This window comes from Ochotona princeps, chromosome X, assembly GCF_030435755.1.
Source record: "Ochotona princeps isolate mOchPri1 chromosome X, mOchPri1.hap1, whole genome shotgun sequence".
In the NCBI taxonomy this organism is placed as follows: domain Eukaryota; kingdom Metazoa; phylum Chordata; class Mammalia; order Lagomorpha; family Ochotonidae; genus Ochotona; species Ochotona princeps.
Window position 1 is genome coordinate 44642235 of NC_080865.1, and position 18229 is coordinate 44660463.

At 40.9% G+C, this 18229-nt stretch overlaps 1 protein-coding gene across 2 annotated transcripts in view; it reads right to left on the reverse strand.

Moving 5' to 3' along the window:
* Positions 1 to 256: 256 nt before the first annotated feature.
* ZDHHC15 (zinc finger DHHC-type palmitoyltransferase 15) overlaps positions 257 to 18229 on the reverse strand; it is a 110511-nt gene continuing 92538 nt past the window's right edge. For both annotated transcript variants that reach the window (XM_058659051.1, XM_004592769.3), the window contains one exon: positions 257 to 3004. In XM_058659051.1, coding sequence (XP_058515034.1) covers positions 2952 to 3004 — 53 coding nt within the window. In that variant the 3' untranslated portion in view covers positions 257 to 2951. The remainder of the gene's footprint in view (positions 3005 to 18229) is intronic.

The following is an 18229-nucleotide window of genomic DNA, read 5'->3' on the forward strand; positions in this document are numbered from 1 at the left end:
GAGCTGCCACAAGAGATAATGGTATTGGCTCAGGCTGCAGAGTGTGAAACATATGTCACACGCTGCCGGCAGGGAATAGGAGGCACATATATTGCATCTCTACCACAGAGAAAGAGCTGTATCAATTGCATACTTTAAGATTTTGGACAAACAGAGAAAGCAGAATGTTATCTTGTTCTAATTGATCTTAATGTTCTAAGTTGTTCCACGGTAACTCTAGTTTTGGGCAGCCAAGTCACTAATACTGTTTGGATATGGTAACTGTGAGTTCTGCCCAAGAAAGCTATGTTCTTTTGGAGGGCATTTAATCTCTTTTCTCTTTAATTTTTCCTGCTGTACCATGGGGAAAATAGTTTCTATTCTGTTTCCAAGGGCATTATTGAAGCAAATTGAAGAATATTACACAAAATACTGAAATATGTGAGGAAAAATCAGCAATGAGTATATGAAAGAAAGAATGGAGCACACTGTTTGCTTAGAAATAACATTATGGTTAAACTTTCAATTCTGGTCCTGCAACTAAAGGCATATAAGAGCACTAGGGAGTTACATAGCACCTTTCAGCTGTAGGATCCTAGCAAAGAGTACCTTCATTTTGCAAATACGGAAGATGAGTACCAAAGACTAGGAAATGAGATCCCACAGAGGTTACTAAATAGGGCTCCAAAGAGGAGCAGGAAAGGACCCAGATCAGGGTGCACTGATTATTATAAAAATCTCTTTGTCTTCTTGATCAATTATCAACCAGTTGGATGCCTATGTACAGTGGTTGATTCTCAAATGATCCAAAGGTAGGGATCTTATCAGAGTCTATAAGACAGGGATCAAGGTGCTAAGAAAGGGATAAGGCTTCCTTTTATCTCCAAGCCTCCAGGTAAAACTGACTTATTTGGCCTTTAAAGACAGTGTAAGTTCGTAAGACATTATACAAACAGCTTTGCATTATAGCTCCCCTGAGATTTATCCTTCCAACACTTCTCTGTAGTTTATTGGCACTGTCTTTTGTGACCTGATTTCTGTGACAACTGAGTACTGCTACACTCCATGTATCAAAAGATATTCTTGATCCTTCCCGTCTTTGACACGTACTTAGCAGCTGCTCTGCCTAAACTCTTGGCAGAAGATGATACAGATGGGAACAGGAAAGAGTTCTTTGAGGCCCACTGGCTATGGGAGGAAGTCATGGCCCTCCTTTTAGAGAAAGGTGCACTTCTTTAGTCTAACACTCTCCCAGCTGAGCCATTTCAGCTGGGCAAGAAAGGTGCAGTTCTAGAGAAGTTGAAAGCCAGGCTTGTCTATCAGAAGATCACGTGAGGTGTGGGGGAAATCTTTCCATCTGAATATATATTTCATTGTTAAAATCAATGTGCATAGTCTTCTAGATTGCTTTTTGGACGCTGAGTTTTAGAACCAGTTCCCAGTCCCAATACATTTAGACACATCTAGTATGATTTCAGATGAACTGCTGACCACAATCCATGTAATGTTGTTAAAAGTCTCACTTTTGGTCAAAAGAACCTAGGAGGCCTGAATGAACATGCTTTGTTGTTGCTTTAAGTAGCTGATTGCTCACCTTCTCAGTTCCACTACTGAATTGTTGGTGACAGGTAACTGTTTTTTACTCAAAAAGATTTCAGGAGGATAATTTAGTCTACCTAATCATACCCCTAGGAGCTCAATTCCTTGATACCTATCAGATGCTTGTAAGTCTCACTGATCTCTGTAAGAGTTGGCGCTTTTGTTGTCAGAAGCTGGGCACTAGAGTGCCAGTTGAAAAAAAAATAAGAAATATCGATAGTCCTAGGTATTATTAGTATAAAGACGCGACATTAGTGTCCATACTCATTGATTCAGGCACTGGAACTGAAAGAAAGGCTGATTATAAATAAATGGGGAAATGGATGTAAACTGTCTTAATGGCTGAGCCACCACTGAAGGTAAAAAAGAAAAAAAGATTGGCGTATTACTGTTCAGTTATCACTATCTGTACATTAACCCCTGCTGTGCAAACACAGAGCTTTAGTGCTAATCCACAGGCTAATGTCAGCTGTGAAACTTTACCCTTTTGAACAGTATTATAATTAAACCTGAAATTCAACCTTAAAATCCTTGAGAACACCTATGGTCTACAACTTAGGCGTATAGTCTTTCTTTCATGATGAAAGTACTCTATAAAGACTAAAATAAAGCTAGTCAGGAAAGAATTGAATAAAAGTAATTGGAGAATTTTACCACAGCCTGGCATTAAAAAAAATCTTTAGAACCCTAATTATTATGTTTAATAGAGTGGAAGGCAATTTGATCTGGTCTTCTCTATTCGCTGTGGTACTTTCAGGAACTTCTGTGACAGAGAACAGATTTTACATTGTTGTTGAATTCCCAATTTGAGCACCTTGGTCACAGTGTATTGAATCTCCCCTCTCAAAATTGAGATACCTGATATGGGGACAGGTCCAAGTTCTGCAAATATTGAAAATTCTCCAAAGGGGAAAAAGCATGAATACATAAAAGCCTTTGTGTATTTCAAACCTTATTTTTTCACAACTCTTAGCAGAATTCTGTAGAGATATGCCGCACACACACCTGTTTATCAATGCGCATGCATACAAGCAGCAAATGCTTTGTAGTCTGCTTCCCTTGAGTACCCAAAAGACCCTACAGATATGATCGCTAGTCTTTCGGGGGGAACTGAAGACAGCAAGGAAGTCTCATGAATTCCCTTCTACCTGAAAAGATGAATAAAGGGATAGACTTTACATTTAGGCTTTTGTGCATTGGGGCAGGAAAAATGAAGAGAAGAGAACTGTCTTGAATTAACTGCTACCAGACTGAAGTTCAGTCAGTGAAGGAAACAAATGGTAAAGTCCTGAATTGTCTGCACAGCAGGGACTGGATGGGATACTTTCAAATCCTGAAGCTTTCAATCCAGCCTGGTGGTTTTGCTTTGAAAGTTACAATGGTTCCTGGCACTGAACTCTGTAAGCCGCATGGGAAATGGTGGGTCCTGAAAAGGGAAAGAAGAAATTCATAGGTGAGCGAAACAGCTGTAATCATTCAAGTGGCAACATGCATTGGACAACAATATACCATCATTAAAATTACAGTTATGAGCAATATGGATCAGCAGTGAGAACATTACTTGAAGAATACAGGAGACAACATTATACATAGTGTTACAGTCATTTTTAAAGGAAAACACTGTACATGGAGCAAAAAATAGGAAATGCTCGAAACTGTTCAAAGTTTGAAATTATCCACAAATAATTTAACCTCTTTTCCCCTTTCTCTCTCTCTTTTTTAAAAAGATTTATTTATTTTTATTTCAAAGTCAGATATACATAGTGGAGGAGAGACAGAGAGGAAGATCTTCCATCTGATGATTCACTCCCCAAGTGACCGCAAGGGTCGATGCGCGCCGATCTGAAGCCGGGAACCTGGAACCTCTTCCGGGTCTCCCACACGGGTGCAGGGTCCCAATGCATTGGGCCATCCTCAACTGCTTTCCCAGGCCACAAGCAGGGAGCTGGATGGGAAGCGGAGCTGCCGGGATTAGAACCGGTGTCCATATGGGATCCTGGCACGCTCAAGGTGAGGACTTTAGCCGCTAGGCACGCCGCCGGGCCCTCCCCCTTTCTCTTTATATTTTACACATTGTCTTTGGGAAATCTTTGGTAATTTGATAACTCAAAACCATTCTTTTTGAAATCCACAGGAGATAATCTGAGTTATGGAATTGGACAATTCTGAATTTGAATTTAGCTTTGTCACTTGGTGTCTCTGCACAAATAACATTAGTGAGACTTAGTTTCTTTATGTGTAAAGAGGGCATAATAAATCCACCTAAAGGAATAAATGGCATGTAGGAGGCACACAAGTAGCTATTATAAGCCATCCCAGGCTTTTTGGAGAACAACTTTGTCATATACATGAGTATTTCAAAAGTTCATAGCAAGATATTTGCTTCCAGGATTCTACTTTGTATAAATGGTTATGAATAAGGAAAGATGTTTACGTTCAATGAGATTATTCATATTTTTGTCATTATAGAAATAAATTGTATAAAATGTTAATGTTCATCAGCAGATAACTAGTTAAATAAATAACAGCATGTTTTTCAAATAAATAAATAAATAAATCTTTTAAAAAAGAAAATGATGGAATGGATACAAATGTTAACAAGATTTATATTTAGGTGGTGAGATTATGACTGATTAAAGTTTCCTTCATAACTGTTCTTCTTTTAGTATGAACATGCTTACTACATTTTTTGAGATGTAGCATAAAACAGTGTTAAAAGGGACATTTACACCATTAGGTGCTTACAATCAAAATGTCTTGTATGAATGATCTATTAATGAATCACAAGGACTCATTGAAAAAGACACAAATGGGGCCCGGCGGCGTGGCCTAGCGGCTAAAGTCCTCGCCTTGAAAGCCCCGGGATCCCATATGGGCGCCGGTTCTAATCCTGGCAGCTCCACTTCCCATCCAGCTCCCTGCTTGTGGCCTGGGAAAGCAGTTGAGGACGGCCCAATGCTTTGGGACACTGCACCCGCGTGGGAGACCCGGAAGAGGTTCCAGGTTCCCGGCATCGGATCGGCGCGCATCGGCCCGTTGCGGCTCACTTGGGGAGTGAATCATCGGACGGAAGATCTTCCTCTCTGTCTCTCCTCTGTATATATCTGGCTGTAATAAAATGAATAAATCTTAAAAAAAAAAAAAAAAAAAAAGAAAAAGACACAAATGAATAAGAAGAGCGGCTTAATACACTTTTAAAATTAATGCTAATGAGAATGATCATTTTCTGGTTATCAAAGCAATGTGTTTTATCATAGAATACTTGGAAAACAGGGAAAAGGCTAAAACATAGGAAAAGGACAAAGAAAAGGATAAAGAAAAATACCGACCAATAAGGTCAAGAGACGTTTTACCATCCTGCCTCCTTCTCATTCACTTGTTCAAAAATATTTATTGTATACTTTGAGTCAGGTACTGTGCTAGGGACTAGGACTAACATGTGAGCAAAACAGTTGCTGCCTTCAAGAAGCTTTCACGATAGTGTGAGAGCTAAATAACTAATAAAGCTATTATGACACAGGAGAAAAGGGTCTTGCAGTAATATTGTAGTAGCAATCTAAAGGCACATACAGTTCAGGGGCTGAATATGTGAAGTGGGAGCTGAAACCGCAGGATGACTTTTAGGCAGGCTGCTGAAGGGCCAGTGTGCAGAAGACGCGAAGTTGGTGACAAAGCATCCCAGTCATAGGAGACAGGAGGGGCATGTTTGACAAACTGAAAGAAATAGTGTGCTCCCTGCTTGTGGCCTGGGAAAGCAGTCGAGGACGGCCCAAAGCTTTGGGACCCTGCACCCGCATGGGAGACGTGGAAGAAGTTGCTGGCTCCTGGTTTCAGATTGGCTCAGCTATCATCTTTTTAAATTCCCCAACTAAATCATTGAAAATCCCCAGGCCACAGGGAACATCATAACATATGTGATCTGACCTTGGAATGCCTGTGTCAGGACTGAGTCCATGTGCAGTTGCTGATGTCTGTAGAGTGACAGCATATCCAGAAGCACATGGGGAACATGACAGCTCATCTAAGCAGAACAGGATGGACCACTCTCCTGGCCAAGCTTTGCAACATGTTCCTGGGCCTGTGGATTCATGGTCAGATTTGGCCTTGGAAAGATTTCTCAACCTTGGTGCAATGAAGCTGGCAATATCTTAGTGCTCAAGTAACACTTTTAGAATACTCTTCTCCACATCAGGGTCTCCAAGGTGTCATCAAATGACTGGCTCCTACACTCCCCACCCCTCCACTGCAGACATAGACATGAATGTGTATCCCTCTCAACTATGTAAACAATATTAAAAAAAGATTGGATGCAGGGAGACAAGTTAGATAGATAGATAGATAGATAGATAGATAGATAGATAGATATAGATATCCAGGATAGTGAAATATCTTTGCAGTTTTGATTTTCCTGATGTCATGCAGCATTTTTTTTCTTGTGCTTTTTTTTTTTGCCATTTGTATCTTCTTTAATGAAGAGCACATTCAAAGTCTTTTCCCATTTTTCATTGTGTTGGTTTTTTTCTTACATTTGAATTTTAGAGTACTTTACATATGATAGATACAAATCCTTTACTGGATATACATTTTGCAAATATTTTCTCTCAGGGAATATGTCTTCTTACTCCCCCAATTATTGCTTTGCAGAACAAATATTTTTAGTTTCGTTGAGCTACAAATTATAATTTTTTAAAAAGATTTATTCATTTTATTACAGCCAGATATACAGAGAGGAGGAGAGACAGAGAGGAAGATCTTCCGTCCGATGATTCACTCCCCAAGTGAGCCGCAACGGGCCGATGCACGCCGATCCGAAGCCGGGAACCTGGAACCTCTTCCGGGTCTCCCAGGCGGGTGCAGGGTCCCAAATCCTTGGGCCGTCCTCAACTGCTTTCCCAGGCCACAAGCAAGGAGCTGGATGGGAAGTGGAGCTGCTGGGATTAGAACCGGCGCCCATATGGGATCCCGGGGCTTTCAAGGTGAGGACTTTAGCCGCTAGGCCACGCCGCCGGGCCCTTATAATGTTTTTCTTTCATGTATCTTAATTTTGATCTCACATCTAAGAACTCTGTCTTACTTCACATGCTTAAGGTGTTCTGTTTTTCTCTGAAAGTTTTCTAATTTCACATTTTTAAGCTAAGGTCTCTAATGTATTCTGAGTAAGTTGTTGTATACCTTGTGAGAGATGTATGTTGTGAGAGTATTCAATTGTTACAGCACAATTTGTTGAAAAGAATATTTCCTTCATAGAACTGCCATTACATCTTTGTGTAAAAATTAGTTGATTTGGGGCAGTATTGTGTCACAGTGGATTAAGACACTGCTAGTGAAGCCAGGATCCCATATCCAACTGCCAGTTTGAATCCCAGCAGCTCTTCTTCCCATCCAGGTCCAGCTCCCTGCTAATAAACCTAGAAAGCAACAGGTGATGAACCAACTGCTTTGTCCCCTACCACCTGTGTGGGACAGCAGGATGAAGTTTTAGTTCCTATGTTCAGCCTGGCCCACCCTGGTCGTTGTGGCCATTTGGAGATGAACTAGTGTATGGAAGATATGGATGGAAGATCGTTCGTCTCTGTCTCGTTGACTTTCATATAAGTATACAAAAATCTTGGTGGAAAAATCAGTTGATTTTATTTTCATATTTTCTTTTTTTATGTTTTTCTATTGGAAAGTCAGATATACAGAGAGGAGGAGAGACAGAGACAAAGGTCTTCCATCCATTGATTTCACTCCCTAAGCAGCCGCAATTGCCTGAGCTGTGTCGATCCAAAGCCAGGAGCCAGGAGCCTGTTTCGGGTCCCCCATGCGTGGGTGCAGGGACCCAAGGCTTTGGACCATCCTCTACTGCTTTCCCAGGCCACAAGCAGGGTGTTGGATGGGAAGTGGGGCCATCAAGATTACAACTGGCATCCATATGGGATCCTGGTATGTAAAACGTGAGGGCTTTAGCCAGTCAGGTACCATGCCAGGCCCCATATTTTATTTTTGATTCTGTTCCACTCCAATGGTTTATGGGTCTATCTTTTTGCCCTTACGTAATGTCTTAACCAGTATAATCTTTTTTTTTTACATTTTATTATTACTGCTATAATTTTATGATACATCTCCATATTCCCTTATCCCCTCCCCAGTTCCCTCCCCCGCCAGTTCCTCTATATCATTACTAACATATAGTTCTTCATACACAGTCATATGTCCATCACTGCGGGCACGGACAATGGCAGAGAGTCCAGAATCCTATTGTCAAGATATAGTAAACAGTTTCATTTTAAGTCCGTCTTTGTCTGGAAGTAGAAATGCATGCAACACTACATCCTCACATCTGAATGTTAGTCTCCATTTCACAGCTACCATACATCCCCTTGAATGAAAAGTCATGATTCGAAATCAACAATAGAAAGAAAAATAGAAATTTACAATGCCATGAAGTTAAATGACATGTTACTACATATGACACTCTCCATTACACAACTGCTGTACATCCCCTTAAATGAAAAGTCATGATACAAAATCAACAATAAAAATAAAAATAAAAATTTACAATGCCTGCAGTTAAAGGACATGTTACTAGATATGACAGTCTCCATTACACAGCTACTATACATCCCCTTAAATGAAGAGCCACAAAACAAAATCAACATCCGGGAGAAAAAAGAAATTAACAACACGAAGAAGTTAAATAACATGCCATTAAATGACTAATGTGTAGCTGAAGAAATGAAAATCAAGAACCTTCTTGAAGAAAATGATGCTACTGTATGATATACGAGTCATTGAATGATTTAACCAGAAGGAAGTGTTTTGAACAGATGAAAACAACAGAAAACAACAAAACCCATGTGATATAGTTTCCGCTAATCTTTGTTGAAGTGTGTCTCCTCCAGACAATAAACAGATGGGTTTTGTTTTTTAATCCAGTCTACTGATCTATCATGTTTGATTGAGCTTAAGCCATTTACATTCAGAGTTTAATATACATGGGTGTTACTTTGGTCCGGTCATTTTAGGAATGGGTTGTTCATTGGTTTAGTCTTCTGTTGTCATTTTACTGGGATATTCTTCCCATTTGCCTTTGGTTTTGGTAGGTGCTATTCCTCTTCTCTGTCAAGAGAACATCTTGGGGCCCGGCGGCGTGGCCTAACGGCTAAAGTCCTCGCCTTGAAAGCCCCGGGATCCCATATGGGCACCGGTTCTAAACCCAGCAGCTCCACTTCCCATCCAGCTCCTTGCTTGTGGCCTGGGAAAGCAGTCGAGGACGGCCCAATGCATTGGGACCCTGCACCCGCGTGGGAGACCCGGAAGAGGTTCCAGGTTCCTGGCTTCGGATCAGTGCGCATCGGCCTGTTGCGGCTCACTTGGGGAGTGAATCATCGGATGGAAGATCTTCCTCTCTGTCTCTCCTCCACTGTGTATATCTGGCTGTAATAAAATGAATAAATCTTTAAAAAAAAAAAGAGAACATCTTGAAGTATCATTTGTAGGGCAGGTTTGAAAGAGGAAAATTCTTTTAGCTTTTCTTTACTGTGGAAGAATTTTATTTCATTTTCAAAGACGAAAGAAAGCTTTGCTGGATATGTCATCCTAGGCCGACAATTTTTTTCTTTTAGAATCTGGAATATGTCACTCCATTCTCTTCTTGCCTGTAGAGTTTCCTGTGAGAGATCTCCTGTGAGCTTAATTGGCTTTCCTTTATATGTCAGTTGATTTTTTTTCACGTGCACATTTAAGGATCTTTTCCTTATGTTCAATTGAAGAGAGCTTGATGATCATGTGTCGTGGTGAAGATTGCTTTTGATCAAGCCTGTTGGGAGTTCTGTGCCCCTCCTGGGTGTTGTTTCCCAATTTTTTCTTTAGATTATGGAAATTTTCCTTTATTATTTCATTAAATACATTTGGAAACTCAGCTTCTCTTTCTGTACCTTCTGGGACTCCCATAACTCTTAGATTTGGCCTCTTAATAGTGTCTTTCAATTCTTGAATACTTTTTTTGGCCTGATCCAGCTCTGCTTCCAGCTTTTTGTTTGCTTCCCCTGATGACAGGAAATTCCTTCCAATTCTGAGATTCTTTCTTCTGCTTGCTTCATTCTATTTTGGAGACTCTCCACTGTACTTTTACTTTGCTCTACTGTGTTCTTAATTTCTGATATACCAGCCTTGATTTGCTTTATTGCTTCCTTAAATTCTTTGAACTCTTGCATGAGCTTCTCATTCTTGATCAGAATCTTTAAAATGAGTCTTATGGATTCTGTGTGCCCCATTTTCTCGATGTCTTCCTCAGTTAACTGTGAGGTTGGCAAAGGATTTTGCTCCTTTGCAGGGGAGTTTTCGGTAATATTCATTGTGCTTTTGTCTCTTCTTTTGCTGTTGATCATTGTGCTTCTGGTTAGCAGAGTCTTCTCCTTGGGGCAGGTTTCTAAGCTGTGTCACCCACAGGTCTGCAATGCGATTTTACTTATTGCAGTTGGTACACAACTTTCTGCTTGCAGCCACTTGTGCCACAACCTCCAGCAAGTCCCAGGTCTGGGTTCTTATGTCAGATTTCCACCATGGTCTCCACAGCCCCAGCCCCTGGCTCACCACTCTCCACCTCCTGTGATACCGTGCTGCGGCTGCACTGTTGTCTCTGCAACCTTTCTCCCACTTCTGGTTGGAGCAGGTCCCAGGATTAGAGAGACATCAGGTGTCCTATCTAGATAGGTTGTTGGTGGCTCTGATCTTGTTGGAACCTGTTGGACGTCAGGTCTGGGTGCCACACAGACCTATTTTGACCCATACAATGCCACAGTCGGTATTATTTTCCTGTGGGACCAGTGCAATCCAGTGAGCTCAGCAAGTTCTCACGAGCTCAGAACATGCGCAGTTCACTGTTGTCTCCTGCAGTCCCAAAGCTATTGCCACAGTGTACAAAATGGCGCCTGATGTACCACCACTACAGTTCTTGATCTGTTGGCCACCAGGCCTGAGGGCTACCCAGACCTACCCTGTGTGGAACCCGTAGAATGCCTTGTGGTTGCAGTTCACCGAGTCAGAAATGAGCTCACTCCCAGCTCAGCATATGTTCATTCCTTTCCCTTGCCCTTTCCTCCTTTCGCAAAATGGCGCCTAATTCGTCTCTAGGGGGCTGACTGGGCTATGAAATCCATGCTGTTCTCACACTGCCCATCTGAGATCTGTTGCTCTGTCTCTGCTCCTGGTCAAATCAATTGGACCAGCAGGACGAACAGTTCTTTGTCTGGGTTCACCTCCCAAGGTCCCAGTGAAAGTCCCTTCCCATCTGGTTGCTGGTGGAGTTCTGGCTGCTGGTGGAGTTCAGATCGCTGTGCTGGAGTATCAGTCACTGCAACACCACACTGCTGTGCCCGCTGCTTTCCTGTGTCTGTCAGTCTCCAGGTACCCCTCTGCTGTTCTGCCCTTTCCTGTTTCCTGAAATATGTCCTCTCTGCTTCATCCTGATGAAATGTTTTTCCATCCATTTAAATGTGTCCTTACCTTATTCTGCCATCTTGATTCTCTTAACCAGTATAATCTTCATTTTGACTACTATAGTTTTAATACTACAAATGTGTTTTTCTTTCTTCAGAATTGCTTTGACTGTTCTAGTTTCTTCATTGCTTTTACTTTTCCATAAAAGTATTAGAATTGCACACCCAGCGCAATGGCTCAGAGGCTAACTCCTCATCTTGCAAGAGCCAGAATCCCATATGGGTACTGGTTCAAGTCCTGGCTGCTCCATTTCCTATCCAGCTCCCTACATGTGGACTGGGATGGCAGTAGAGGATGGCCCAAGGCCTTGGGACCCTGCACCCACATGGAAGACATGGAAGAAGTTCCTGGCTTCTGGTTTTAAATTGGGTCAGTTCTGTCCATTATGGCCACATGGAGAGTGAATCTGCAGATGGAAGATATTTCTTTCTTCATCTCTTTCTCTTTCTAATCTGCCTTTCCAATTAAAGTAAATCTTTAAAAAATATTTTAGAATCGGAGCCAGCATTATGGTTCATCAAGTTAAGCCTCTTGCGACAATGTCCCATACTGGAGAATCAGTTGGAATCCCAATTGCTCTGCTTGTGACACAGGCCCTTGCTAACACACTTAGGAAAGCAGTGGAGGACGACCAAGTACTTTGGCCTTTCGTAACCTCTTGTGATGCCCAGGTGGAATACTTGGATTCTTGCTTTAGCCTGGCTCAGACCTGGCTGTTGTAGCCATTTGGGGAGTGAATCTGTATGTCTGTCTCCTTCTCTGTCACTCTACATTTATAAATAAAAAAAATCTTAAAATTTTAGAATTAGCTTCTCTATATCTGCAAAAAAAATCTGTTGGAATTTTGTCTGGCATTGTATTAAATTTGAATTTAATATGGAAAGATTCTGTTTTAGCTACATCGAGTCTACTAACCCATTGACATGATATGTCCTTCCATTTACTTATATCTCTCAGTTTCATCAATGTTTTATGGGATTTACTATGCAGATCTTGTATAGGATTTGTCAGCTTTATATCTGGATGTTTAATTTTTGAGTTATAAATAGTATGTTTAAATTTTGAGTGTTTTAATGTATTTATTTATTTGTTTGTTTATTTATTTGAAAAGCACAATGACAGAGAGAGAGAGGGTATGAGAAGTAAGCCAGGTCAAAGCCAGGAACCAGGAACTCCATCCTTGTCACTCATAGGGTGGCAGGGACTGAAGTACTTGGGCTATTTTCTGCCTTCTCAGGCGTATTAGCAAGGACTTGGATTAGAAGTGGAGCAGTACAAATTTGAATGTATACTCCGATATGGGAGGCAAGCATTCCAAGTGACGGGTTAAAGCACTGATCCAAATGCTTGTACCCTATGTCTTAGATTTTTCAATTTCCAAACTGTGCATTTGTAATGCATAAAAATACAACTGATGTTTGTATGTTGGTTGATATTGCGTGCTGTGAACTTGCTGGGTTTTAATAGTTTTGCATAATCCTTGGATAATCGGTATACATGGTTAGTTTTATTTCTTTATTTCCAACATAAATATCTTTTCTTTATTTATCTAACTCTATTGCATATGGAGGACTTTAATTATGATATAGAATATTATTGATATGAATGAATACTTGGAAGTTTTTTTTAAATTATTATTATTTATTATTTTTAATTCATTAATTACATTGTATTATGTGACACAGTTTCATAGGTACTTGGGTTGGAAGTTTTAATTAATGGTGGAAAGAACTGCCAGTAGGTAGGTAGCAAGTAGTGAAGACTTACCAGGTCAATCGAGGCTGCAGAGCAAAAAACTCAGTTGTAATCAGTGGCAATCAGTATTTTATACCGCGCTGTGTCAGTGTTATAGTCATCCTCAACAGTCTGGGTATAAGAATGGGGAATCTGGAGATGAGCGTGGTGCCTCAACAGGCTATTCTTCACCATCTGACACCAGAATCCCACCATATGGCACCAGAATCCCAATTAGGTACTGTTTTGTGTCCTGGCTGTTTCTCTTCCCACCCAGCTCCTTTTTGGCCTAGGAAAGCAGGGGAGGATGATTCAAGTCTTGGGCTCAGCATCCATGTGGGAAACCCAGGGGAAGCTCCTGGCTCCTGGCTTTGGACTAGACCAGGTCCGGAGCTTGGCAGTCACTTGGGGAGTGAATTGGCAGATGGAAGATCTCTCTGTCTCTTCTTTCTGTAAATCTGCATTTCAGGCAAAAATAAGTAAATCATGAAAAAGAACGGGGAATCTAGAATTTGGTGTGTTGCTAACAAGGAAATAATAAATGAGGTAAGAATATTGGCAAAAGAGATTGGATAAAGAAATTGTTTAGATTGGATAAAGGAAGTAATTCATGTAATAAAAAAAATCCTATTTCTGCTATATCTCCTTTCAGTGTTTTTCTATGTATGTAGATGTATTTTTAAAAAATATTTATTTATGGACCCAGCACAATAGCCTAGTATGTCCTTGCCTGCATGTGCTTGGATCCCGTATGGGTACCAGTTTGTGCACTTCCCATTCAGCTCCCTGCCTGTGGCCTGGGAAAGCAGTTGAGGATGGCCCAAAGCCTTGGGACCCTGCAGCTGTGTGGGAGATCTGGAAGAAGTTCCTGGCTCCTGGCTTTGGATTAGCTCAGCTCTGGCTGTTGTGGTCACTTGGAGGAATGAACCAACAGGATGAAAGATTTTTCTCTCTGTCTCAACTCTTTGTAAATCTGCCCTCCAATAAAATAAATACATCTTAAAAAAATATTTATTTGAGAAGCAGTTAAACCATGAGAGATAGAGAGACAGACAGAGGTTTTCTATCCACTGGTTTATTCTCCAAATAGCTTCAATGATCAGGTTGGCCAAACTGAAGCCAAGAACTTCATCCAGGTCTGCCCTGTGGGTACAGGATCCCAAGTACTTGTGTCATCTTCCACTGCTATCCCAGGTACATTAGCAGGGAGCTGGATCAGAAATGGAGCAGTGGAGACTTGCACCAGCACCCAGAAGGGATTCCAGAATTGTAGGTGGTGGCTAGACTCGATACACCACAATGTTGGCTCCTATAGATAGATGTATTTTAATATTTAAACGTTTTAAATTAAAATTTAGAATGTAATTTTATAATATTGTCAGTTTATCTGTGTTGTAACTTAAATCTTTGGTTGCCCAATAGTATCCCATTTTACAGATATATCACATTTTATTTACCGGTTTATCAGGAGATGACATTTGGGTTGTTGTGACTAGTGCTATGGACAATCACGTTCAAGTTTTTGTGTGCTCATATGCTTTCATTTTTCCTGTTTATACACTGAGTAGAACTTCTGGGTAATATGGTAATCATATGCTTAATATATTGAGGAATTGTCAAAACATTTTCCAAAATACCTGCAACATTTTACTTTCCTGCCAGCAATGTAAAGTTCTGATTTGTTCATGTTCTCACCAACATTGTTATTATCTGTCTCTTGGATTATAGCCATCCTAGTAGATGTTAAATGGTATCTCATGGTCATTTTGATTTGCATTTCTCGAATGACTGAGAAGCATCTTTTCATGTGCTTATTGGTCATCTGTGTATCTTCTTTGCACATTTCTTATCAGACATTTGATTTGCAAATATTTTCTACCTACAGATCATACATTGTATTATTTCAATTACATGAAACATCAAGAACAGACACATCTGTAGAGAGATGTATACTAGTGATTGCCTAGAGTTGGGTTTGATAATAATGAGGAGTCACTGCTAATGGTATGGGGTCTTGTGGCTAGCTAATCCTCTACCTTGCAGCACTGGGATCCCCATGGGCGCCAATTCATGTCTAAGCTGCTCCACTTCCCATCCAGTTCCCTGCTTGTGGCCTGGGAAAGCAGTCGAGGCTGGCCCAAAGCCTTGGGACCCTGCACCCACATGGGAGATCCCAAAGAGGCTTTTGGATCGGCTCAGCTCTGGCCATTGCAGCAATTTAGACATCTTTCTCTCTGTCTCTCCTCTCTCTGAAATTTGCCTTGCCAATAAAAATAAATTAGAAGAGCTCTTAAAAATCTATGTATGCAGTTTCTTTGGGAGTTAATCCAAGTATTTAAGATTGGGGGAGTCATTTGGCACAGTGGTTAAGACACTGCTGGCCATGTCAGCATTCCGTATTCGAGTGCCTAGGTCCAAGTCCTGTTTCTGTTCCCAATTCCAGGTTCCTGCTAATGTGAATCCTGGGAAGCAGAGGTGATGGCTTAAGTATATGGGTCTCTGTCACCTACATGAGAGACTTGAGTTCTGGATTTCTGGCTGCAGCCTGGCCCAACTGTGGCTGTATATGGGGAGTAAGTCAGCAGATGAAAGGTCTCCTCTCTCTCTTTCTCTGCCTCTCATGGAAATAAAAGTAGATTTAAAAATATTTGAAAGGCAGAGTTACAGAGATAGGCATGTTTTGTTGATCTACTGATTCATTCCCTAAATGGCTGCAATGACCAAAACTGCGACAGGATGAAATCAGCAGTCTGGAATTTTATCCTGGTTTCAAACGTGGGAGCAGGAGCCCAAGTATTCGGGCCATTCTCTGTTGCTTTCTCAGGTGCATTCACATGGAATGCAAACATTGCAAGTGGTAGCTTAACCTACTGTACCACAACACGGGTTCTGAAAAATAGTTTTGAGAAAATGCACTTACATTGATTGTGGCTGTGGTTGCAGAACTCTGTGACTATACCACAAACCACTGAATTGCTTGCCAGTATTGTGGCAGTGCACATTGGGCTGCTGCCTGTGATGTCAACATCCCATATGAACAACATTTGAGTCACAGATGCTGCACCTCTGATCCAGCTCCTTGCTAAGGGCCTGGGAAAGCAATGGAAGATGACCTAAGTGTTTGAGCTTCTGCCACTCATATGGGAGACCCAGATGGAGATGTCTGGCTTTCACTGTCTCTCCCTCTGCCGGTAATGCTTTCAAATACATAAAGCTAAACAAAAGAAATTCAAACTGCATTTACATAGCTTATTCACACAAACCTGTTATTCTTCAACATAATGACTTTTAAGGACTGCACAACATTGCATCATAATAATGTAGCAATTGATTTCACCGCTTCTGTATTGCTACACATTTTCTTTCACATTTTCTGTTGTCATAACAGCAGATATGTAGCTTTGCAGATCTCTGATTATTTCATTAAAATATATTGCTAAAATGGAGTTAGTTATCTGATAAAATTATATGACCACTTTAAGGTTTATACATGCTGCCAAACTGTCTCAAAATGATCTATGAATCTAAATTTACATCAGCAGTGTGTAAGAACACCTGCTTCAATATGTCCCTGCCAACAGTAGGTACTATAATTTGTACAAATTGTCTCACTTAATGGGGAAAAATATGTATTCTACATTGCCTTAGTTTGTATTTCTTTACAATGAAGTTGAACTACTATCCTGTTCATTCCTTGTTTTTATTTTTTTTAATTTTCTTTTCCCATTTTTTGTCTATTTTCCGACTGTTGTAGCTTTCTTTTGCTTATTGATTTGCAAGAGCTTTGTAAATTAAGGATGAGAAATTTTGCGTGATGGGTATTTTGCAAGTTTTGTGAAGCTTGTCTTTCACTTTTAAAAAGAATTATTTATTTTCATTGGAAAGGCAGAGTTGCAGAGAGAAGGAGAAACAGAGAGAAAGATCTTCCATCCGCTGCCTCTCGGGGTCTTAACAGGGTGTGCATCGGCAGAAGAGTGAGATTGGGAGCTAGAACTACACATCAAGCCTAGGCACTCTGATGTGGGATGCAAGCATCTTAATCTCCACTTTAACTGCCAGACGGCATTTCTGTCCCCATTCTTTGTTAATGTAAACACTTTTCAAAATAAAACGAAGGAACGACTTGCAAAATACGTAATAATTTATAAATCATTCTCTAACTGATAGACAATGAAGTGGTTTCCAGTAAAGAACTTTTACAAATATCAACTGTAATAATTATCTGCAAATATATTTTTTTAAATTCTTCATATTATGGTAAGCTTTAAAATATTTCTTTCACTCTATCCTCCTATGTTCCAAAACACCTTTTCATTATGATCAGAACATGGCTTTGCTGTTTTCCTCAAAACAAATCTGTTAATGAGTTTCCAGTGTTCTGGAAACAGCATTGCATAAAGGCAATTTTGCTTATCTAGAAAAGCATATAAAACTAAGCTTGAAGGTTCAATATCAGTTAAAGATGTTCTGCAAAAAAGACTTACACAGTCATGTAAGCTTGAAAAATGGCTTATATTAGTTTTGGTGGTTCATGAAGTTCCTTAAAATATTAGAAGTCCTGGGTCTGGCGCAGTGCCCTAGTGGCTAAAATCCTCACCTTGCATGCGCTGGAATCCCATAAGGGTGCTGGTTCATATCCCAGCTGATCCACTTCCCTTCCAGCTCCATACTGTGGCCTGAGAAAGCAGCCGAGGACGGCCTAAGGTCTTGGGACCCTGCACCCACATGGGAGACCCAGAAGAAGTTCCTGGCCCCTGGCTTTGGATTGGCTTAGCTCCAGCCAGTGCAACCACTTGAGGAATGAATCAGCAGATGGAAGATCTTTGTTTCTGTCTCTCCTTCTCTCTGTAAATCTGCCTTTCCAATAAAAATAAATAAAATCTTTTAAAAATACATTAAAGTCCTGGGCCTGGCGCGATAGTGTAGCGGTTAAAGCCCTTGCCTTGAAAGCGCCAGGATCCCATATGGATGCCAGTTCTAATCCCGGCTGCCCTGCTTCCCATCCAGCTCCCTGCTTGTGGCCTGGGAAAGCAGTCGAGGACAGCCTAAAGTCTGGGGACCCTGCACCCACATGGGAGACCCAGAAGAAGCTCAGGGCTCCTAGTTTCGGATTGGCTCAGCTCCAGCTGTTGTGACTGTTTGGGAAGTGAACCATTTGATGGAAGATCTTCCTCTGTCTCTCCTTTCTGTTTATCTGCCTTTGCATTAAAAATAAATAAATCTTAAAAAAAATATATTAGAAGTCTTGACAAGGAAGGGGGATTTGGCCTAGTGGTTAAATCACCATGTTTTCCATAGCAGAGTGCCGGAGTTCAAATTCTGGCTCCACTCCTGATTCCACCTTCCCGCTGATGTGCACCCTGGGAAGCAGCAGATGATGGCTCAAGAAGTTGGGTTCCTGTTAATGCACTTGGGAGACCTGCATTGGGTTCCA